Below are 23705 nucleotides of genomic sequence, written 5' to 3' on the forward strand. Positions count from 1 at the left end.
TCTTTCTTTTTGTTCCATTTGGCAGGGATGAGTTTTTCATATTTTTTTATTTTTTATTTTATGTTAATTTATGTTATTGGCCATTGGCTACGATTTGTTTTAAAAAAAATGTAATGGTTGGGACTTGGCCCTTTATTAGAATTATCTGCTGGTTCCCCTGAGGATGAGAAGAATGGTCTTCATCCCAGCATCGATAAGTAATATCTTTATGTATTTAGGGTGTTCAATGATTGCCAATGTGGCTATCTAGGCCCCATTGGAGGGCTTAGGTAGCCACAGTGGCAATCAATAGATTAAAAGGTTAATGTGTGATTACAGTATATTCTCATTTTATTGTAATGTATACAGTATGTTGTTAAATGTATTTTTTTTTAATGCTTTTCTATGAGCAATATCCCTATTAGCCACATTTGGCTAAAAGGGCTATTGCCCATTACTGTGGGAGGGTGTTGTTTTTTTGGAGGTAGGGGGGTGGGAGATGGGGTTTATTGCCCAGGGGAGGGTGGTTAGGCCTCCTGGACAGTTGGCGGGAGGGGTTAACCCCTTTGTTACTATAGCAGTTAGTAAAGAATTGCATGGCAATGAGAGATTGAGAGGAGGGGGAAGAGAGACGGGAGGAGTGAGCAACAGAGGGGAGGAGAGAGGGAGACAATGAGTGGGAGAAGAGAAATACATGTGGGGAGGGTGAGAGATAAATAAAGAAGGGTAAGAGAGAAGAGGTGAGAGAAAGAGAAGGGCGGGTGTAAGATAAAGAGAGGGGGGTTGACTGGGCCACTGACAAATGGGGCAAGCCCAAGTAGAAAGTCTAGAAAGTAGAAAGTCTAGTCCTGGACCGCGGAAAAGCTGTCGGCCACCCTGCACTCTCCACACAGTCTACCATTGTCCCCAACACTGCAATTCTACTTCCCCCCTACGGAAGTGACCCAGAGGACAGAATTCTTTTGCCCATTTATTGGCCAGCCTGAGAAAAAGGTTGGTCACCTCTGGGATAGATTGTTCACTACGATAGAAAATTATGATATTAGGCAAGATTTAGGGGGAAATATGAGGAGCTCAGTTTTAGACATATTAAGTTTAAGGTGGCAGGCACCATCCATGAGGATATAGGCAGGAGGCAATCAGAGACTTTGGACTGGATTGCAGGAGTGAGGGTAGGGATGAATAGATGAACTGTTAGATTGTAAGCTCTTCGGAGCAGGGACTCCTTCCTAAATGTTACTTTTATGTCTGAAGTACTTCTTCCCCATTAAGTGTTATCTGTATTATTTTTTATTTATATGATTGTCATGTGTATTACTGCTGAGAAGCGCACTGTACATTAATGGTGCAATATAAATAAAGACATACATACATACATATATCATTTTATTTAATGCATATTTTATCACTCTTTCAAAATACTTTATAAATATTAATAAAGAATTCCACGTTCTGTAGTATATATTTTTATTTTTTTAATGTGTATATATAGACTATCAAATTAACAGTAAGTATACGATGAGAGAGATGTTTGGAATCTTGTGAACTCAAAGATATCACATGAAAGTAAAATGTGGTTTACATTACATTATATATAAACTCTGCTATGCATTTGACGCTCAGGTCTCGATGTTTTAAAATGTAAGCTTAGTACGATAGATGTGTTCTCTTTGGTCCACATACTGTTAATACCTGTACATAACTGCAGCTATCAGCAGAGCCAGAACACACAGAGCACCTACTACAAGTGTTATTGACAATGATTTGGGTTCATGACTTTTCACAACCCGAGTCTTAGTTGTCTTCACAATACGATCCCAAGTGGTCATGATTTGTTTCCTGGCTTGAGGCCATTTCCCAGGCCCGGACAGACGATATTGGGCTGGTGTGCAGGGTCCGAAGAAGAGTGTCAGAGCTAGGACGGGGTCCGTCAGAAACAGTCCCAATATATTGGGCTTAACACCCATATCAGAGGCCAGCTCATCCAGATATTCAATGTAATCCAGCCGTAAACTGTTGTCTAATTCTGTACCAAAACTGTTATCAACAAGAAGGAGAAGATCAAAGAAATATATCTAACAAACTCCCATATTCAATAAAGTGAGAACCAGGGTAACACAAAGTTTACAATGAAAGTAAATGAAAGCTGATCAATCAGATATAACACTCTAGTTCACTAACCCTGAAAGGAGCAGGGGAATGTACAGTTATAGGCCAATAAATGTTAATCTGAAGTCTGGCATAATAGCAGAAGCCATCAATTTCTGAATTTTAACAGTAGGGTTGAACATCTATATTTATTAATATAAGGAAGAGATCATGTAGTCATTAATGGCATTCTGTGTTGAGTAGCAAATGGAGTACAGCAGGGCCCCGCTTCTCGGCGCTTCACTTCTCAGCGATCCGCTGATACGGCGGCACCGAGAAGGGGGCCGCCATCTTTGTTTCTAAATCGCGCATGCGCAGAACGGGCGGGCGCGCCCGGCGTGCATGCACAGACCGCAGGTTGCGCGCATACCATAGGTTGCGCACGCATACCTTAGGTTGCACATGCGCAGAACGGCAAAAATGCCGGTTTGCGCATGCGTAGAAGTGAAAATCGCCGGATCCGCTTTCCGGCGATTTTCACTATAGGCGGGCCTCTGGAACGGAACCCGCCGTATACCAGGGGCCCTGCTGTATACAAAAATGTTACTGTTATATGAGAGAATAGTATATCTGTTCTAAACATTTAAAGAAGAACTTATTGACAGTGAAACTTAATGCAAACTTCATTCTATTTTCAACAAAATTAGTTGTAATTCACAGAAAATTAGTTTAACAATAAACAGACATTAAAAAAAAGTTATAGTGGGTAAAAACTCAGTGACTCACTGTGAGTGCTCATTTGCATGTCATTACCCAGAATCCCTGGCTGCAATGGAAGCATTGTTTGCCAAGTGATAATGGGGAAAGACTGTTGCAGACCTGTCTGGTACATGCAATGCACCACAAGTGATATTTTGTATTTACTTTAGCAATAAACAAATGGTTTAACTCAATATGCCTTTTTCAAACAACTACAATAGAATTCTATATTGTATGTTACTATTTTCATGTCCATATCCAGAATGCCCGGTGATTGGAATAGTTAAAGCTGTTGTGCTCTAATGCTAATGCTCTAACCTGGGTTTTTAAACTTATTTTGACACTTATTAAAGTTCACTGCACAAGTATTACACTGCGCCTGTTTATTTTATGATTACCATCCCATTTTAATTTAATCTACCGTATTAAAAGTTATGTTTTCATTTGTCCAGGTGTGCACCTATAACACTATTGTTTATAGTTGGCCTGTGATTTTGAACAGAGACCTCCCTTTCAGTGCCTAAATCATTCATTAATGTTCATTCACCTGATAATGATGATCACATCTTGGGCCTAGATCGACAAAAGGGTGCTAAGCTTAAGCACGCTTCAGCTCCCATTCATATACATGGGAGTAAAAGCGTGATAAAACTCAGCACCCTTTTGTGGATCTGGACCAGTGTATCTACTCCACAGTATCAGTGCAGAAAGTGAAGCAAAAAAGTAATAAGTAATAAAAGTAAATACCTTTTTATCAAGATTTCTCTTTTCTTTGCAATATCATCCACAACCTCATTTGGTGGCGGGAACTTGCACAAACCTACAGTGAAAAAGAGTACCGCTTATAGCAGTCATGATACAAGGAACTCCAGATGCCACTAAATGAGGGTAGTTCTGTGGTAGTGTTTGGTGGCATTGTGGTTTTCCATGCATTTATCTCTTATTGTGTTACCTCAAAATAAAAACCTAATGGGTAACAGGACAGGAGTAAAGTTACCATCAGAAAATGTACAGTACTTATATGACACCTTAGGCTACTTGAATAAAACAAGAGACAGGGGGTGCCCAATGCTACATCCAATTGACAAAACATATATGATGAAAAGTATAAAGTAAAATAATTCAATAATAATAATAATAATATTAAATACTTGGTTATTTAGTTAACCCTTTGGCCAAAGGCGTCATAAGCCTGCATACCAACGTCAAGGTATAACCAAAATAATGCAGGTCCTACACTACACTACATTGTGAACCCTTCCTTTTACCTCTGTAAGAGGGGAAGAACCATTATAGGTCTTGTTCCTGCAGCAAGTGAAATGACCTCCCAAGTTAAAAAGGTGAAGGAGGAGGAGTGAGCTCTGGGGGGAGGTGCCACAGTCTCCAATTGACTGCTACCAGTCAGACATTGATTAACACACATTCCCAGCTAGCTCAAACTCCCACACCCACCACATGATGAATATATATTTATGTCAACCAGAGAGCTACTGAGCGTGGCAATTGTATACAACAAGAGACAGGGAGTGCCCAATACTACATCCCATTGACAAAACATATATGAAGAAATTATTATTATTATTATTGAAGTATTTTACTTGAATAAAAGGCTAATCCCTTTGTAGGTGAAGATAAGGTCATTCTAAACTGCCACATTTTGCCACATATATTTGTTTAATAATTTATTACCCAAATTAATTTAAATGTACAGTAATTGTTTAAGCTTGTGCTACTTGGTTTTTGTTCTCTTGTTTTGTTGATTTTACAGTACATTATATGGAATTCTGGATTCTTTTTTAACTGGGGAGTATTTTTCATACATTTTATTATGTATTTAAAAGATAACCATTGTGGACTTTTAATATTATACAGTATACAGTATGCTATTGTATGCACATTTATTTGGTATTGATTATGTGGTCTATTTTACCATATTGTACATATAATACACATTATTTAGCTTACTAGTAACATATTGTTTTTGCTTTGTTAGGGCAAGTTCTATTAGTGAAAAAGCAAGATGGGGTTCAAATTATTAGACACAAAGTGACCCTTTTCTATATTATATGCAAGTCTCATGGACATTCATGTAATCAGTGTAATCAGCTTTCTATTCCAATTCCAATATGTCATGTCATCCATTCACCGTACCTTTGAAGACTCTAGTGACCCACCGAGCTTGGACTTCTACAGCTGACATAACAGGACCAAGAGGTTGTAGAAGGCCAATGACACCCAGTGTGGGCTTCTCCAGGCTCGGAGGAAAGATGTTTCTGTACAGATTTGTTTTATTGCCTTCAACTTTAATAATGCATTCATCCAGGAAGGGGAAGGAGTAGAGATATCCGGTGGAAAAGATGATAACATCAATGTTTTCCTCTACAGTTCCATCATCAAATCGCACAGAATTTTCGGTGAACTCTGTCACGTTTGGCTTCACCACCACAAAACCACAGGTTATACGGCTTGGCAGTTCATCATTAAACAACGGCTCCTTAAATTTAGTTCTATACAAAAATGGATAAAGTAGTAAGGTGGTATAGTAACATATTAAAAAAAGGGCCACTTGATCATACACTATACACTAAGGAGTCGTGAAAATGTAACTCCCTCTAAATGTTTCACCAATTCTCAGAGAACTTAAAAAGTTGCTAAATACTGTAGTAAGCTTTCAGCTATATATTGCCTGACAGTGAGAGAAACATGATGTGTGTGTCCTATTTAGAGTCTCAGCATCTAGCGATTTTACAGAATTTCTCGAGCTAATCTAGCAATTTTAGAGATTTTTGCCAATTAGCAAATTTAAAAAAATTGCAATGTACAGTGACTTACAGTAATGCATGGCGAATCTTCTACGAACTTCGACTTAGCTGCTGTGCTCTTTGCGACTACAAAAGGGCCAATTTCGCAAGATTCACAAACTTTTGTGAAAGGTTAATCTGTAGAGCAGAGAGTGTTGATGACCTGCCCAATTTTTGTGTGCACAGTTGGATTGTTTTTTTTTTCTTCAAATAATGGGGTCTACACTTGGAGCATCGTTTTCAGCTTGCACATATGTGAATATGTATCAAGGCCTTTTTCCACTTTTGGGTCATACAGTATGTCTCTGTGCCTTGGGGAATGTCATAAGGAGGAGATAGGGAGGAGTTACATGATGCACAGAATTCAATGAGATGCATCAAATTGTGCGCCTATGCATGTCACTTTTTTTTCTCTTTACCCTGTGTCAACAAAAATCAGCCACTTTTAAGGTGCTTTAACATCTATTATAGGCAAAGACTGGCAATCCCTTCAGTTCTGAAAGCTGATTTTAGGCCATTGTTTAAGCAGCAGCTAGACTGACTCCTCCCTGTGTGAAAGAGACTGCCGCGCAAGAAGAGACTGAGGAGGGAGGAGAGTAAAACTGTGTGTGTTTGGAGGGGCAGCAGTGTGTGTGCTTCAACTATCTGGGGAATTCCAGGACACAGATTTGGACTGTTCCACCCACCTCTAGTCTCTACTTGATCCCGGGCACTCTTTTATATTAAAGAAAGCATTACGCCTATCCCAAGCATGTTTGTATTCCCTGTACAGTATCACCGCCTACCACCTCCGTTGGAAGCATAATCCACCACTCTTTCCGTGAAGAAGTACTTCAGCACATTTCCCCTCAGCCACTCTCCAGTTCTAGTAGTTATTTTTCTCTGAAACACGCTTTCCTCCAGTACTTTGTTGAAACTCTTTGTGAAGGAGCGTCTCAGTGAGTAAAGACACTGACTGGCACTGAGTTTGAAGCAGGGGAACCTGGTGAATTCCTTGTGACCTTGGTCAAGAGACTTTATCTCCCTGTGCCTCAGGCACCGAAAACATAGATTGTAAGCTCCACGGGGCAGGGACTATGTCTGCCAAATGTCTCTGTAAAGCGCTAAGTAAAACTAGCAGCGCTATACAAGAACATGCTATTATTATTATTATTTAAATGCTATGCTATTAAACCTTACGCCACTTGAAGGAGTGAAACTGGGGTAATGTTATTCCCTTTAGTGGATAAGCATTATGATTAATTTAATTTAGGTTATTGTTGCGTTAAATAGCCTAACGGTGCTTAGTGTTTCTGGGCCTTTGTGGGCTATGGCATTTTCGGAGCACAATTAATACAGTCATTTTTAGCTTAAAAACCCTAAAAAGGGTGTGTGCTGAGTAAATACCTACAATAATAACATTTTGTTCCGTGCATGAATGTTTTTCTTTAGTTGCCCTTTTAAAGAATAAATTGAAACAGAAATAAGGTTAACAATCTGCTTTTAAAGGGTATGATACCGAGATCACTTTCAGTAAAGGTAATATTTTGGGCTTATGAACAGCACCTTTATGACATTCCCCTCACTGAAATGAGTATCACTGATTCTACTGTACCTGTCACAGGGCTGTAGGCCAAAATTAGCATGGTCAAACCACTCATTCATTTTTTTCTCGGTCATCCACATGATAACAGATGATGGAAGAGTATTCCTCAACCAGTTCTGAAGCCGTGTGTCAAAGCAGATATCCCAAGGATAACCTTTATCCAGGATACGGCTCATTACCCACGATCCTCTTCTTGTGCTAAGAAACACCTGCATGAACATATTAATATTTAGATTGTATATAAAAAAAAGAAAACAAAAAATATATCCACTACCGTACCGGAGGCAGAGACAGAATAAAAGTAAAAAATACATGAGGGAGAGACCAAACCCAAGTTTTAAATCTTGCTTCTGCACCGTATAATACAGTAATGCTTTTGTTTTACGCATACATTTGTCAAATTCTTATATCAGCTGTCTTACCACAACCTGAATGTGCCAAATGGAGATAGATTGTTTTAATGTTCAGAGTATTAAATTTGAATTGATCAGCATTAGACAGTTCCGTTTGTAACGCCCAATCCTAGTTCCAAAATTGGATACAGTTAGTGATGCGAACAATCAATGTTTCCAGATTTCGTGTCAAGGCTTACACTCTTTTGCATTTTTCTTTTTTAGATGCATTAAATTCCACCACAAAAACTTCACTTTATGGGTCATACATTCGCATGGCTCTACACTACAGTATATTGTCCTATGTTTATCGGCCCCCATGCAACAAGGTCATACCATACGTTTTGTTACTCACAGTCCTGGTCCACAGCTGTCTTACCACAACCTGAATGTGCCAAATGGAGATAGATTGTTTTGATGTTCAGAGTATTACATTTGAATTGATCAGCATTAGACAGTTCTGTCTGTAACGCCCAATCCTGGTTCCGTGCTCGCTTCTCTGGTTCCAAAATTGATGGAGTTAGTGATGTGAACAGTCAATGTTTCCAGATTTCGTGTGTCAAGGCTTACACTTATTTGCATTTTTCTTTTTTAGATGCATTCAATTTCACCACAAAAACTTCACTTTATGGGTCATACATTTGCATGGATCCTATGTCCTATGTCTTATGTTTCTCAGCCTCCATACAACAAGGTCATACCATACGTTTTGTTACTCACAGTCCTGGTTCTGTGCACCTTGCCTCGGTTCCTAGATCGGACATGATTTTGTGTTCACACAGGATTCATTCAATCCTATACATTCATTTCAAATTTACTCAAGGCACACAGTATTAACAAAGCCGGAGGATAAACATTCAAGTAAGCAAAAGTACATTATTAAATAGCGTGAGCAATATATGAATTATGTTAGATACAATGAAATCATTAAAACATAGAAAAACAGCGTTAAATACAATGAAATAATTAAAACATAGAAAAACAGAGTGCCCCTTTGAGATCATGTGTTTAACATATAGATCCATTTGGATTCTTTTTGCAGCAAAGTACTGTACAATCACGATTGCCCTCTTAAATACCCATTGATGAATCTTATTAAAATATTTTGCAATAGAATTTCGCAGGTAATTTTTTAAGATTGCATTAATTTGAATTTAAATTGTATGGTACTGCAGTTTTGCCAACATACTGTACTGCAAACTGCAGCATAAATGATCCCTATTGTCTTACAATTTATAAGGGATTTGATGACTTTTTTGTACGTGTTGAATTCCTTATCGTTAGTTTAATATACAGTATCGACATGCTTTACATGTACCAGAGGAGAAGTTACCTTGAAATATACTTTTAGACTAACGACCTTAAGACACTTTAATAAAATTGCTTCTAACCAAGATATTTCTCAAATTTGAGCAGTGTCTACTTGTCACTTGTGGAACGTCACCTGAAACTGTAATAAAATATCCCAATGTTTATTTAATATAGTACGTAGAATATACCAATGTGTTCAACAGACAGTGATTAATCTAATAGAGAAATTTGATTTAGTAGACCTAGCTGAATATAGAATGTCAGAATGTGAGGCATGTTTAGTTCGTAGATAACCTTTGTTAATTGATTAATTGGAATAACCCCATCTTAAATCACTGCTTAATTTCACGTGATCTTGCTTCAAAAACTTAGTCCCACCTGCAATTTTTCTTATGTATTAAAAATTGTTCAACTGGTATAGCTCTAGTTAAAGAGGACATATGTTGACTTTTAGCATGTGATAATACTAATAAACTGTTTGTTGCAGGTCTTTTTCAGAAATATATCTATGGTTAATCATTCTCCAGTTATTTTAATAAGGATATCCAAAAAGTCATCTAAAAAAAATTACAGGTACGTTTTAAATCCAAAACATTTTTATTGAGGTCGTCAATAAATTTTTCAATAGAGAATTATGTCCATCCTAAATCAAATAAATCAATCATCTATGAAATGCACCCGAATGAATATGTTGTTGGTACAATAGGAATTCTAATCAGAAAATACAACGGTTGATTCCCATCATCCTAAAAATAAATTGCGTAGGTGGGGGCTCATGTCATGCCCATTGCTGTACCTTGTAATTGTAAATATTATGTCTCAAAAATACAATAGTTGGGTGTCACAGAAAACCAGTCTATTACACCAAGATTGCAATCATCAGAGAGAACATAAGTGTTAAATAAAACAAGGTTTATTTTGGCCAAAGCCAACAGGGAGCAACACAGGTACTTAACACGGTCACAACTTACCAAGACAGGGGGTTACGGGGGATTCATAGCTGACTAGGTGCTGGATGCTGCTGGAGCAAGTTTACCCAGGATGCCTCCACAATCTGCCAGTCTCAGGATATTCCAGTTATAAGGGATCACGGCTTCTCAGCCACAATTTGTATTTCCAGTTAGTATCTTGACAAAGAGACTAACCATAACTAAAATGTTTTTAGAACTCAGATTGGCATCAATTTACATAGAAACTGGCCTCCATCTGAAAGCCTGGAAAAACGGGTGCCAACCAATCAGCGTAGATATAGAAAAAATGCAACCAAATGACTCCTTTGTTACACAGACTTAGGTTCTAAATGTAAAAATTTTACTAAACAGTTCTTTGGAGGTCTATGGCTCCTCCCTTCAGGACAGAGCTCCATACCAACACTCCAATTAGTATAAAGGTATTATACACCTCATTGTCAGTCTACACTTCACCCTCCACAGAAGAGTAGGTGAGTGTTTATGGCTGACAGAAAGAAGAAATATGTGTAAGTATTAATATTTCTCACTAGGGTATTTGTGCACCCACAGTTTACCTTTATAATAAGGGAGCTTTGTTACTGGCTTTGGTCAGCTTGTAACTGCACTAAATCACAAATAAGCATATGCGTCATTTATTTAACCCCTTCAGGGCACCTTCACATTCTTCACAAAGTTTAGTCCATAGGACAATAAGAAATTACATATATTCAGTGTACTTTAGGTACCTTCTAAACAAAGTTTACCTTGACGAGGTTGGCGGCTTGAATCATGTTTTGATCAAAAGATGCAACCAAATGACTCCTTTGTTACACAGACCTAGGTTCTAAATGTAAACATGTCACTAGTATATTTTAACCCAGTTGGTAGGAGTGCAGGAATTGTTCTGTGTTTTCCATAAATGTAAGGTCAATCTTTACCAGCTGCATACTTCACAAAGGGAGGAGCGCAGGTAATAGGAACAGTATTTATTTCTGCCAAAGCCAACAGGGAAAAACACAGATGCTTAACACGGTCACAACTTACCAAGACGGGGGGTAACAGGGGACTCATAGCTGACTAGGTGCTGGATGCTGCTGGATCAAGTTTACCTAGGATGCCTCCACAATCTGCCAGTCTCAGGACATCCCAGTTATAAAAGGGACCATGGCTTCTCAGCCACTATATGTATTTATGGTTGTGTCTTGACACCGAGACTAACCACAAAATTACTGTGGAACTCAGATTAGCATCAATTTACATAAAATCCAGTCTCCATCTGAAAGCATGAAAAACCGGGTGCCAACCAATCAGCACAGATATTGTCTTCACTGAACCAATCGGAGGCCGAGGACTCGCCCTGGATGGACGAATCAGGACTGGGGTCTGGTATAGTGCTGAAGGATGGCTCCCAGGGGTGGGGCCTCAGGGAGAGGAAAATATGAACTGGCCAAAAGGAATTGAGTTAGCGGGGCTAGGACCCAGGCATCACTTCCTGGCCTCAGCTCGATAGCTCCTGCAGGGTGAGGTACCTCACTGCTGAAGAGAGGGCAATACTTCTGCTTTGGAGTGTGTACTCGCACTGTTGGGCTCTTCCCAGCCCAGCTCCCCTTTGGCTCACAACACTGTAACTGGCCCTCCACAATGGATAGTACCTGGATTCATTTCATTGTATACTACCCTCACTAAGTGAGTCACGAGCCCAACAAACAATGCATCCCACAAAATACATACAGTTAGGCACAAACGCGAACATAAACTAGCTGCTACAGAAGACTAACTGCAGGTAACATACTTATTAATCAGGTTGGCAGCCATTTTGGCTGTACATACCATAGCCATTTTGACCAGTAATAGAGGTCACCATCTTAACAGGTAGGAACAACCTGTGGACTTAACCTTTAATGTGCTGTGCTAGGCTGCCCCTGCAATAGAATTGGTTGAAGATAATGCACTCCAGACTTCTTTAAAAAAGAAATAGTCATTTTATTTTAGTCAACGTTTTAGTGGTATAATCACACCTTTATCAGGGCTATCTACGAGTAACCGAGGAGTTTATAGTAGTTTCTGATCAACAGCATCCAACGTGTGTTCCCAAAACGGAGCCATGGAGCGTTATTGTGAGTAAGGCATGCAAGACCTACAACAAAGTACTTTCTAAGCTCCTCCTACCAGTCACAATATGTTAGTACAAATTCCAATAACGTAATCACAAAACTGTTATGTCATCTTTCTTGTAAACTACAAAAGTTTAGAAAAAACGGTATTGCTTTAATTCCAAATTAATTTTGTATGCTGGTATATAAAGCCTCAACATCCAATGTAACTAATACAGTAATGCCTTTGGGGAAAAAACTATTTTATGGATGTGTCTGATGGTATCCTTCAGCAACCTACCTTCAAGAAATCAAATTCTTTCTGGGAGAATAAACCATCAGTTCTAGCTTCATGAAGGATTTTTTGAATCTCTCAATTAAATTTACCCATTGGGTCAAAAATAAGCTTACAATAAAATGTATAATGTTATCATTATTTCAGCACATATTGCATGTACTGTAGTATGTTTCTGTCATGAGAACTATATTTCCTCCTTTATCTGAAGGTTTTATAACCAAGTCAATTTGGAATTGTAAATCTTGACATGCCTTCTTTCCAACCTAGTAAGGTTATGTAAACCTTCAAAACCTGAATACATCATTACCTAGAAGAAGCTGCCCGAGAGGTTGCGAAACGCACGTTGGTTTTATTGTGACAGAGGGACCATCTCCAGGCTGTAATGAAAGACATCATGGAGGACCACCAAAAAAAGAAATATTATAGAAGATATTTATTAATGCGTTGTTCTTAAAGGAAAGCTGAAATAAAAGTATATCATTGGATGAATCCTGTGTGAACACATTAAATATATGCGTAAAAAATAAACACTAATTATGCATGCAGAAGCAAGATTTAAGATTTGTATTTAGAGGGCCCCATGTGTATTTTTGCTGTTGTGTTACATACACATCAACACTTACTTTCATGCAATTAAAATCATTTTTTTAATGATCCAAATGTACACCAATTTTTTTTAAACTAATATTTTGATACATCATTTTTTCAGAATAAAACAAAATGTGATAAATAATTTATTTAGTTGGGTGATGCTCACTAAGCTTCTTTAATCTCGTTTGTCTTTTTCTGTGTGTCTAAAATCTAGATTATGCCTTACTGTATCTTCTCTCTAAACACTATTGCTTTCTAAGTTCCCATTGTTTTCTTATACCGATAGTGGGGAAAGGACACTATCTCCCAATGTTTACTTTTATGCATAATTTATTATCCGTGTTTATATTATATTCCCTCTATTATGTCTTGTATATTATCTCTGGATAGAGCTGCATACATTTGGTGTGATTATAAAGGAAAATACAATACTTCGACCCAATACTGTTCAGCATGAAGGATACTGTAGCACATAAACGACTCGGAAGCGGAAAGACGCACGGTGATAATCAAACACCTATGAAACATACACACGTTATTTAACACTTTACTGTACCTGAGCAGCAGTACGACTGAGCTCTACAGCAATATCAGTTGCGGAATTTCCCATCCCCACGATGAGAACTCTTTTTCCTTTATATCCCTCGAAGTTCTTGTAGTCTCGACTGTGGAGGTATTTACCTCTAAATTTTGTAATGCCTGCAAATCAACAAGAGGGGATTTTGTGAGGTAGACAGAAACACACACATTCCCCCGCTATGTACTGTAGTGGTATATTCCCTAGTAGGGGAGGAAGAAGTGTTTCTAACGATTTTCAGTGTCCATCAATCCAGTGATTAGATTATATCCTCACTATTTCTGCTCTTTCATGTATGTACAGTATGATGCAACTTTAGAGAAAGGTAATTAAAGCTAAAGTCAGTGGATCCTTATGCGTTTTGCCATTAGTATCCGTGCAGATACCTGTAGGATCCTCCCTGTCGAAGGTAAATACAATGTATTGAAAATGAGAGGGAGTGTAGATTGTGCAGAAGCAGATAACATACATTCATTGTCTCAGAGGAGAGAGCAACCTAAAAGCAGGGAGGTAACACACTCCAAGAGAAGACACAATTAAGAAGGGGGATAGCATTCATACATCACTATAGTAAAAATACGCTTGTTTTCCCTACACTTTCACAGGGCGGCAGTTGTTTGGAACGGGTACTGTATGTGACAGGGTGAAGTCATTTGCTAATGTCTATGCCTGGGAAACATACCTCTGACTACTGAAAGCAGGAGTCAGAAGGTTAACCCAGTTAGAGGTACCTTAGCAATCAGGGCTGAATTAAGACAGCTGTCAGGCAGCTTGATAAGGAGGCTACTGCTTGTAGTAAGTGGCTGCCTCATACTACAGAGCTGTCCTGTCCAGGCTGCTGGATCTAGAAGGATTGCCTGTACATTCTTAGGACAGGAGTCCCAAACAAACAGATAAGGAATTGATCTTATTTCTCTATCCATGAACGCGATTTAAAAGCTGGTTACCGGTTTAGTCGGCCAGCTCGCAGCTAGGCTTATATTGTATAGTTAGCCTCCCTACAGTGGAGTAGGTGTTCCTTTTATGTTATGTGTTTACCTTAAAGGGATGGTGCACCTAATGTTTATTTGATTATGAAAAATAAACCACTGAAGGTAAAAGCCTTACCCACTGTTTGGGAATCTTACTGACCCTACCGCGAGGCCGTCCTGCCCAAGGGTATAATACACTGGCGACACACTTTATTTGAGCTCGGCTAGTCCCACGAATTCGGGTATACCCGGGTGTATTGAGGTTTGTGACTGTTTTCTGCCCGAGTGCATTGAGGTATTTTCCAAGCAGGGATTGAAGCATTTTATTCCCGCTGGCTGCAATACTGCACAGTATATATATATATACTGCATTACAATTCATGAATTTATGCCATCTGGTAGACACGCGAAGCATTGCAGCCTATTAAATCCTAATCATTATCATTTAACAGATCAGCCGCCCGTCAGCCAGGCATGAACCCAGGCTGGGAAGGCAAACGCAACGGGGCTTGTCAGAGGTGAGGAGCGGCGCATTCCAGGTATCTGCCAGGTACATACTGGGTATTTGCTCGAATAAAGTGTGTCGCAGCAGTACATTAAAAACCAAGATGCCTGGGAAGGAATGTATCGTATATTGCTGGATGTGATTAGCTAGTCAGTCATGCAATGTGTTGGGAGTTGTACTTTAAGTGTATAGTTATGTGAATATCAAATATGGAATACAAAGGTTAAATAAATATTATGAGTCTTGTAATAACCAGTATTGATAAAAAAATAAATGTGGAACACCAGGTTGATAGATAGATAGATTGATTGATTGATTGATTGATAGATAGATGAAGAAGAAAAGTTATATTTACATTAGTTTGTAATTAAATATATTAGGTCTTTGATATTAGATTTTACATGGTCTTTGATACTAGATTTTACATTTCATTTTTCATAACTCACCAGGAAAAGATTCCAATGGATAATATGGTTCTGAGTGATGACCCGAACAAACCATGACAGCATCAAAGGTAGCTGTTTCTTGCTCCCCATCTTTTTCTGTGGTGATGTCCCATTGGCCCGTACTGGCGAAATCAGGGTGTTTCCTTACACTGCGAACCAGAGTCTGCCAGAAAACCCACACATACCAAAAAAATGGCTGCAATTAGCAGATGTAGCAAACTGCAATTACAAGAGGTACTGTAGAAAATGACTAATGAAAAAAAATGAGATTTAAAAATAAGGTTGTTTTGTGAAAACACTCTTTATGTGGCATTTATGGCTGGAAACTAGACTTGAGGTTTGGTCTCACATTTTTATCATTTTCTATGTAGAAAAACTTCCCAATAACATTAGAAATTTGAGGTCAGGCGCTAAAAATGCCAACACTGACTTTATAATAACTTTATGTGCAACTTGGTCAGAGTAAAACAACCAATATCTCCTTCTTTTCTCTTGTAAAGCTTAGAATTATTAATTATTTGGAGCAAAAATATATATTATGGGTCTGCTATTAGGAAAGGGGGAAAGTATTATATAATATTAAATTACAGTTAAGGGTAATTACAAAGTTAATAGTAATAAACAAATATTCCCTGTGGGATATTGAAGTATTATCTGAAGTGGTTTCCACAAATTTTTTGATACCCATTCTAAACCTTTTGTTTAGAGTATACATTATTGAATCAGTCCTATCCAATTACAGGTGTACCCCAACATGTAGCAGTTGTAAAGTAAATTAAAGTCCTAACATGCTTGCCAGATAAAAAGCTGCATGCATTGGGTACCCATTCTTAGAATGAGCTAAGAAAAGGACTACGATGTCAGAGCATCACTTTATGGTACTGGCAATCTATAGGATTCAATAAAGGTATTTTTTAAGCAGATTGGAGACATATGTTTGTCTTATTGATAACTGAGATATTGACATAATCAGTCTAAATACCTAAAATCTAAACTAGTATCTGTAAAACGGTATGTTAAAAGTCAAATATCTGCTTTTCAATTTAATGATAGCAATCATCTGCACTAGCCACGCCTATTGCATGTATACACTGAAAATGGGTTCGTTCTTTACCTTGAACTGGATATGTTTCACTAGATCAAACTTCTGCGCATACATCCTGTAATACTGCAACATTTTAGTGTTGTGTAGAAAGTTGGGGAAGTTCTCTGGAATGGGGAAGTCACTGTAACACATCATTTCTTTGCTGGTGTTGCTGACAACAGACTCGTAGATGCTGGCTCTGCCATCTTCCACCATTTTCTGAGATAGATATGAGCATAACAGTTAGGAAAGTTTGAAAAATTCAACTACCATAATGTCTTTAGGAACATTCACTCTGCTATAAAGAGCTTTTATAATTGGGCTGCAATGCTGCAGATTGCAGCAAGATTGAGAGAAAACTGACATTCAAGTGAATAGGTACAACTAAGATGATACTAGCCACTCAACCTTAGTCAAATATAGTGCATATATGAAGTAAATAGGTATGTAGGAGGTACATAAGGAAAAACAAATAGACGTATGCACAGAAAATGATCCGGAGCAGATCAAAAAAAGATTCCCCAAATGTTGCACTCATCTAAAAAATATCAGGTGTATTACCAGACTCAGTAGTCTCCAAATGAAATATTGTCTAAACTGGTATAGTAAACCTGAGCTAAATATCAGAATGTGATAGGAAGGGTTAATAAAAGGTGTTTATGTTTCCTCTATACTTTCACACACTAGCCCACCATGCCCTTTACCGTCCTAACTCTGACTGGCATTGTCAATGATGGAAAAAAGAACAGGTTCTATATAACAACAATGTGAATTATTCAAATGTTTGCTGTAGAGACATAGCCAGAGAACAAACGTGAAAACAAAAAAGATCTCCAGGGACACACCATTTGAAAGACGGAATGCATAATAAATTTATTGATTGATATGTTTATTAGTATTTGTACATGTGAATAAATAATTGGAGAGCTAAAACCGGTATTTGTCATGTACTGTAGGAGGTTCTGATTCTAATCTAAGCCTTCTGTCTCCCATGCAGCAGAAAGCACCCCCTGGGGGGGTCACTGACTGGGGGGGGGGGGGCTGGCCTTCCACCCGCTGGTCCGACCCACACCTGCCCAGGGGAGGAGTTGTCACAGGGCCAACCAAGGAGAGAGAGGGGGAGAGAGAGGGGAAAGAAAAAAAAGAGGGGGGAGAGGGGGGGAAGGAAGGAGGGAGAGGGGAAGAGAGAGAGAGAGAGAGAGAAGGGAGAGATAGGGGGAAGGAGAGAGATAGGGGGAAGGAGGGAGAGAGAGAGGGGGGAGGAGAGAGAGAAAAGGGGAAGGAGGGGGAGGAGAGAGAAAGGGGGAAGGAGGGAGAGAGGGTGCGGGAGAGAGATAGAGAGAGGGGGGAAGGAGAGAGAGGGGAAGAGAGGGGGGTGGCAGGAGAGAGAGAGGGGGGAAGAGAAAGGGAGAAGGAGAAAGAGAAATGGGAGAAGAGAGAGAGGGGGGAAGGAGAGAGAGAGGGGGGAAGAGAAAGGGAGAAGGGGAAAGAGAGAGCGGGGAGTGAGGGGAGATAGAGGGGGAGGAGAGAGAGGTGGGAAGGATAGAGGGGGAGGAGAGAAAGAGGGGGAAGGAGAGAGAGAAGGGGAAGGAAAGAGAAAAGGAAAGAGAGAGAGGGAAGGAAAGAGAGAAGGAAAGAGAGAGAGGGAAGGAAAGAGAGAAGAGGAGAGAGAGGGGGAAGGAGAGAGGGGGGGAGAGAGAGAGAGGCGGAGGAGAGTAAGAGGGGGAAGGAGAGAGAGAGGGGGAAGGAAAGCGAGAGAGAGGGTAAGGAGAGAGGGGGAGAGAGGGGAGAAGAGAAAGGGAGAAGGGGAAAGAGAGAGGGGAGAGTGAGAGGGGGAGAGAGGGGGATGGAGAGAGAGAGGGGGGAGAGAAAGAGGGGGAGAGAGACGGGGTAGAGAGGGGGAGGGAGAGAAAGAGGGGGAAGGAGAGAGAGGGGGGAAGGAGGATAGAGAGGATAGAGAGGATAGAGAGGATAGAGAGAGGGGAAGGAGAGAGGGGGAGGTGAGAGAGGAGGGAAGGAGAGAGACTGGGAAGGAGGAGAAAGAGAAGGGGAGTGGAGAGAGAGAGTTGGGGAAGGAGAGAGAGAAGTGAAGGAGGTAGAGAGCGTGAGAGAGGGAGGAAGGAGGGAGAGGGATGGAGGGAGAGAGAGAAAGGGGGGATGGAGAGAGGATGGTAAGGAGGGAGAGAGAGGGGGGACGGAGAGAGAGGGAGCAGAGAGAGAGAGGGGGGAAGGAGAGAGTGAGAGAGAGGGGGGAAGGCGAGAGGGAGAAAGAGAGGGGTTGGAGAAAGCGAGAGAGGGGAAGGAGAAAGAGACGGGGGAAGTAGAAAGAGGGGAAAGAGGAAGAGAGAGTGGGGTGGAAGAGAGAGGAGTGTGAGAGAGAGGGGACAGGGATATTGGAAGAGAGGATCTGAGTGTGCCCCACTACCTACAGGCTGTCCTGGAGGATTGAGGGGGCCTGTTAGAGGCCTGTGGAGGGGGCCTGCCAAGCTGCCTGCTGAAAGGTGCCCACTGAGGTGCCTGTCAAGGGAGCCTCCCTTCTACCAGTCTCTACGGCAATCAGATTTTTTGGAGTATTAGGCTCAGAACAAACAAATGTGGTTTCTATGTGCCCCCTGTTTCCATAGATGTAACTTTTACTTACTGTGAACCTCCACAACCCACCAATATCCTCACTCCTTTCAAAGCAGGTGGGCTCCAAATCCTCATCTAGACAGCATTTGATTGACGTCAGTCCGCTGGTGCCAGCTCCAATCACTGCAACCCTCATACTGATGGTATTCTGTAATAAAGAAGAAACAGGTACTGTATCATGGATAATGTAACAAGTTACTGTATCACAACGGCCCATATTTATGAAGCAGTCTTCTGTATAAGATATATATATATGTAGCCAGGTCCCCACTGGCTCCCAACGGGTCTCCGTTTTTACCCCCGCTCCATGTGCAGAGAATTGCAGAGGCGACTGCATCGCTGGGGGCTCCCAGCTGGTTCCTCCGGTGGGCGCAGCCATCTTCGCGATATGCGCTCATGTGCAGTAGTGCCGCGGCGGCCATTACAGGGATTGCAGAATGGCAGGGGTGGCGCGCCGTAGAGCAGGGACCTTCCGAAGTCGCACATGCGCAGTTGCAGGCAGCGGCGGCCATTAGAAGTTCGCGCATGTGCAATGGAGATTGCACACGTGGCCCTAATGCTAGGAGGTCTGCCAGGGACTACAAAACCCAGAGTACTTAGGGGCAGCTGGCCATCTGATGCCAGGGAGCCAATAGGGCTTGCAGCTTCCCCTGAGGAGAGATACATTTTGGCGCGCTCAGACAGGAAGAGTCAGTTGGAGCTGGGATACAGACAGGGGAGGGTGGGTATGTGTAGGGAGCAAGTGGCTCCTGCGCTAGGCCAGACATCCCCCTTAGGCCCAAACTAGGCCCCAACTCACCTCAGCTTGTGGTTGCTGCAGGGACTCCCCTTAGGATAGGGAACAGGGTCCTGTAGAACCTAGACAAGAGAGGTTCCAGCCAGGAAGAGGAATATACTGGCCAGTGTCTGCGGGGAATCATTCTCTGCAGTAGCAGAGACAGAGACTGTCTAGGTGGTGAGGTCCCCCAGAGGGAGACCATCCTGTTTGGAGGAGGATGCCATCGCTGAGGCTTCGGTGCTGGACATAGACGGGTCCTCTTCTGTTGTTCTGCGGTACCTGGGTGCAGGAGCCCCGGGCAGGTACAGTCACCAAGTGCACCACCATTACCGGTACCACACAGGCACTGATCACGCCTAAGGGGTGGGTTGCGGAACTCTTGGGACTATTGAGACACCTGTGAGTAATGTGTGGGTACAAAGCCCTGTGAGGTGACCGGGTAGTTGTGCCATTAGTATTACAGAGTGACCCTGTTGATTATGTGATTGTTATATTGTTATGCATCTACATGTAAACTGTTTTATATATACCTTTGGTGTATTGGTTACTGTATGTGGGTCCTGTGTCAGGATCATTCTACCCTTAGAATCCTACACAGGTGGAGGCGCTGTATATATGAGTATTGTTCCAGAGGATACACCCCAGGCTCTCAGGCTCTTCAGGTATACTAAAAGGTAAGCACCACACCTGGTAACCTGGTAAAACATATAGATTCCCCTCACATGCACTCTATCTGTGATTTGGGGGGGGGGGGGAAACGGTGTTACATATATATTGCATCAATATACAGCAGAATCATTACTTCCTATAAGAATATGTTAAAGCTACTGGCAACAGTCACGGAAAAAATAAAACATATGCAGATATCTCTGGAGTAGTAGAGTAAGAAAAGAAAATAATCTTTGCACACAGCATACAAAAGAGTGTTGTATGTATATATGTATATATGTCTTTATTTATATAGCGCCATTAATGGACATAGTGCTTCACAGCAGTAATACACATGACAATCATATAAATATCAAATAATACAAATAACAGATCATGGGAATAATTGCTTCAGACATAAAAGTAACATTTAGGAAAAGGAGTCACTGCTCCGAGAGCTTACAATCTAATTGGTTGGTAGGAAGAATGTAAAGAGACAGTAGGAGGGTGTTCTGGTAAGTGCGTCTGCAAGGGGCCAAGATTTATATATGAGTTGTATAGTATCAGTGACGGAGCTACTCATACGCTTTGTTAAGCAGGTGTGTTTTAAGGTGGGTCTTAAAGGTGGATAGAGAGGGTGCAGTCTGATATTGAAGGGATGGGAGTCTCACACCCCCTAGTGGCGCTTCCCAATACAGGCCAAGTGTGATAGTGTATGAGTAGCAAAATCCTGAACTGCGTTTCAAACAGCCATCAGCGTCACATATAAAGTATCCACATATCCATAGAGTAACAGTGTTACAGTCCCCCCAATAGCCTCTGGTGTGAGGAAAGTCTTGTATGGGGTGTGGGACCGGGTAAATAAGGTACTCACTGTTTGGATAATGAGACGCTAGCTGCTCCGGTGTGCTCCTGCTAGATGAGTAGCAAAGAATCCAAGAAGAACAAAGCGGTGCAACTCCCATGCAGTAAGGACTCAGATCAGGACAGTGTCACTCAAGTGTAAGCTTTATTGACACCCGACAGCCACCAGAACCACTCTGACGCATTTCGCACGGTACACCGTGCTTTGTCAAAGAGAATACGCTTTGTTAAGCAGGTGTGTTTTAAAGTGGGTCTTAAAGGTGGATAAAGAGGGTGCCGTCTGATATTGAAGGGAAGGGCATTCCAGAGGTGTGGGGAAATCAGTGAGAAAGGTTTAAGGCGGGAGAGGGCTTTAGATACAAAGGGGGTAGAGAGAAGCCATCCTTGAGCAGAACGCAAGAGTCTGGATGGTGCATAGCGAGAAATTAGGGCTGAGATGTAAGGAGGGGCAGAAGAGTGTAAACCTTTAAAAGTGAGGAGGATGTTAAGTTTTGTACAAAACTTAAATGTAATTTTTCCCTAACTTGCATCCCAGATTGAACAAGTTAAGAGCCCCATACTGGAATATTTTGAACCATACCTTTCTTCCACCCTTTAAAATATACATAAGATATTCATCATAAAAAAAATTAGTCAACATCATACACAGTTCACTGCAAGAGAGCCCTGTTACAAACTGGTTACTTTGTTATAATAAATATGTGAGTGAGACCGCAATCACCATATATATTTAATCAAAAGTAATTGACAGGTGATAGGAGGATGTTAATAGGGTATTAACAGTGTTGATCAAGAGATTGATCAGAAAGATTTCCCCCATATACAGCACTCAAAGTCATGTACGTAATCTAGTACATGACTTTGAGTGCTGTATATAGGGGGAAATCTTTCTGATCAATCTCTTGATCAACAATGTTAATACTTTGTTATAATGTAGAAAGTTAAGAAGTGATAATAAAAAGATGAACAGCAATTTTCCTTATCATACAGTATTATTAAAAAATACTATATACTGTACTTACTCTTTTGGGATCAGTAATCAATTCTATCACTTTCGTGCTGGTGCAAAGGAAGATGTCACCCTTCTGGTGCCTCTAGGTTAATCTGCAGTTTTCTCCTTGGTATTAGAAACGCAATGTTGTACTCCGCCCAGTCCACCAGAAAGTCACTATTAAAGGGGTGTGCTGAAGCAGTAGAAGGCTGTGTGCATAGTGGATCTTTAAACCTTAACTTTTTGCAAGGCTTGCAAAACATTGCACAGGGAATCCTGGTTTTACTTATTATATACTGTTTAGTATATGAGATGTAAGCGGAAGACAGTTAACAATTAGTAGCTGATATAAACGTGTGAGAAAGTTTTTCTTGTTAAAGATCCCCTTGTGCAAAACTGATGCATTAGTGGGACATATAGGTGACAGATCTATCAAAGGAAAAAGATCAGCATATTATCAACGTTATTTTTATTTTTGCTTTTATGTTGGCCCCACTTTTGCATCAGCGAAACTTGGAAATGTATAACTCCAGAAGTGACTTGGACTTATCTTTTTTGTGGCATTGTTGGTTCATCCACAATATTTGGCTATACTTTGCTTTATATTCAATTAGTATTTTCTTAGATATTCTTCTATAGTTTCATGTGTGTTATACAATGTAACACTAGTACTATGTAATGCCCCTTCAAGTAATGAGTGAAAGCATTACTGTACATTAACCGAACCTGTTAATGCTAGAATCTGGCAAATATTGCACCCGTGTCCTGCACTTCATATCTGAAAAACAGAATCAGTGACATAATTTAATTCAGCACACACGGGTTTGGTGGAGGGCGTATGGGTGTCACCTTAGTATGAAGTGTACATTTAGCAGGGAGGGATCTTCTAAGTGCAGGCACAATGCCAATCTGACAACAATTTGGCCTTAATATTTCATCCCAGCAATAAATGAACTAGGGCGGTAAATTAATAATCTGTTGCTGATATAAGGCAGGCAATGTGGAGAATATTATAGAGCAACAACGCTCGGCCCCTTCGTCTTAATGAGTAGTCAATCCTGCTCTCGACAAGATCAATTAAGGATAAACAAGTGGATCTGCTCCAAAGTTAAGTTGATGGTACCTAAATAGAAAATCTTTATATTTCAGCATAGGTGCAGCACAACCAACACGAGGCCAACAAAGTTTGTACTCTCAACTTTGGAGCAGACGCACATATGTAGGCTTTATTGGAGAATATTATTTACAGAATATACTGTATCCTCTGATGAAGTCGCCATTCTATTTGCGACGAAACGCGTAAGGATGCTATTGGCAACACTAAGCATCCAGCTCACTGAGCTTCTGTTGAATCGGATGGGAA

The 23705-nt window shown here is 40.6% G+C and overlaps 1 protein-coding gene across 2 annotated transcripts; it reads right to left on the reverse strand.

Annotated features, from left to right (window-relative positions):
* Nucleotides 1-1410: 1410 nt before the first annotated feature.
* LOC142503883 (dimethylaniline monooxygenase [N-oxide-forming] 2-like) lies at nt 1411-22500 on the reverse strand. 2 transcript variants are annotated; one of them, XM_075616765.1, is made up of 9 exons: nt 22374-22500; nt 19072-19209; nt 16461-16649; nt 15347-15509; nt 13404-13546; nt 7222-7421; nt 4978-5333; nt 3574-3646; nt 1411-2016 (listed from the first exon to the last, which is right to left on the reverse strand). In XM_075616765.1, the coding sequence occupies exons 2-9, from the start codon at nt 19195-19197 to the stop codon at nt 1665-1667; spliced, it is 1602 nt and encodes a 533-aa protein (XP_075472880.1). In that variant the 5' UTR covers nt 19198-19209; nt 22374-22500; the 3' UTR covers nt 1411-1664. The 2 variants fall into 2 exon arrangements, with proteins under 2 accessions (XP_075472880.1, XP_075472881.1); XM_075616766.1 differs by lacking the exon at nt 22374-22500 and adding an exon at nt 21362-21559.
* Between the last annotated feature and the right edge of the window lie 1205 nt (nt 22501-23705).

Source organism: Ascaphus truei, chromosome 10, assembly GCF_040206685.1.
Source record: "Ascaphus truei isolate aAscTru1 chromosome 10, aAscTru1.hap1, whole genome shotgun sequence".
NCBI lineage: Eukaryota > Metazoa > Chordata > Amphibia > Anura > Ascaphidae > Ascaphus > Ascaphus truei.

What these genes read in the sequence shown, in the direction of transcription:
- LOC142503883 (XM_075616765.1), bottom strand. Translation starts at nt 19,197, where the DNA reads ATGAGGGTTGCAGTGATTGGAGCTGGCACCAGCGGACTGACGTCAATC. An exon ending in TGAAACATATCCAGTTCAAG is followed by an intron (nt 15,510 to 16,460) that starts GTAAAGAACGAA and finishes GTTTTCTGGCAG; the next exon opens with ACTCTGGTTCGCAGTGTAAG. An exon ending in TCCATTGGAATCTTTTCCTG is followed by an intron (nt 13,547 to 15,346) that starts GTGAGTTATGAA and finishes GTTGATTTGCAG; the next exon opens with GCATTACAAAATTTAGAGGT.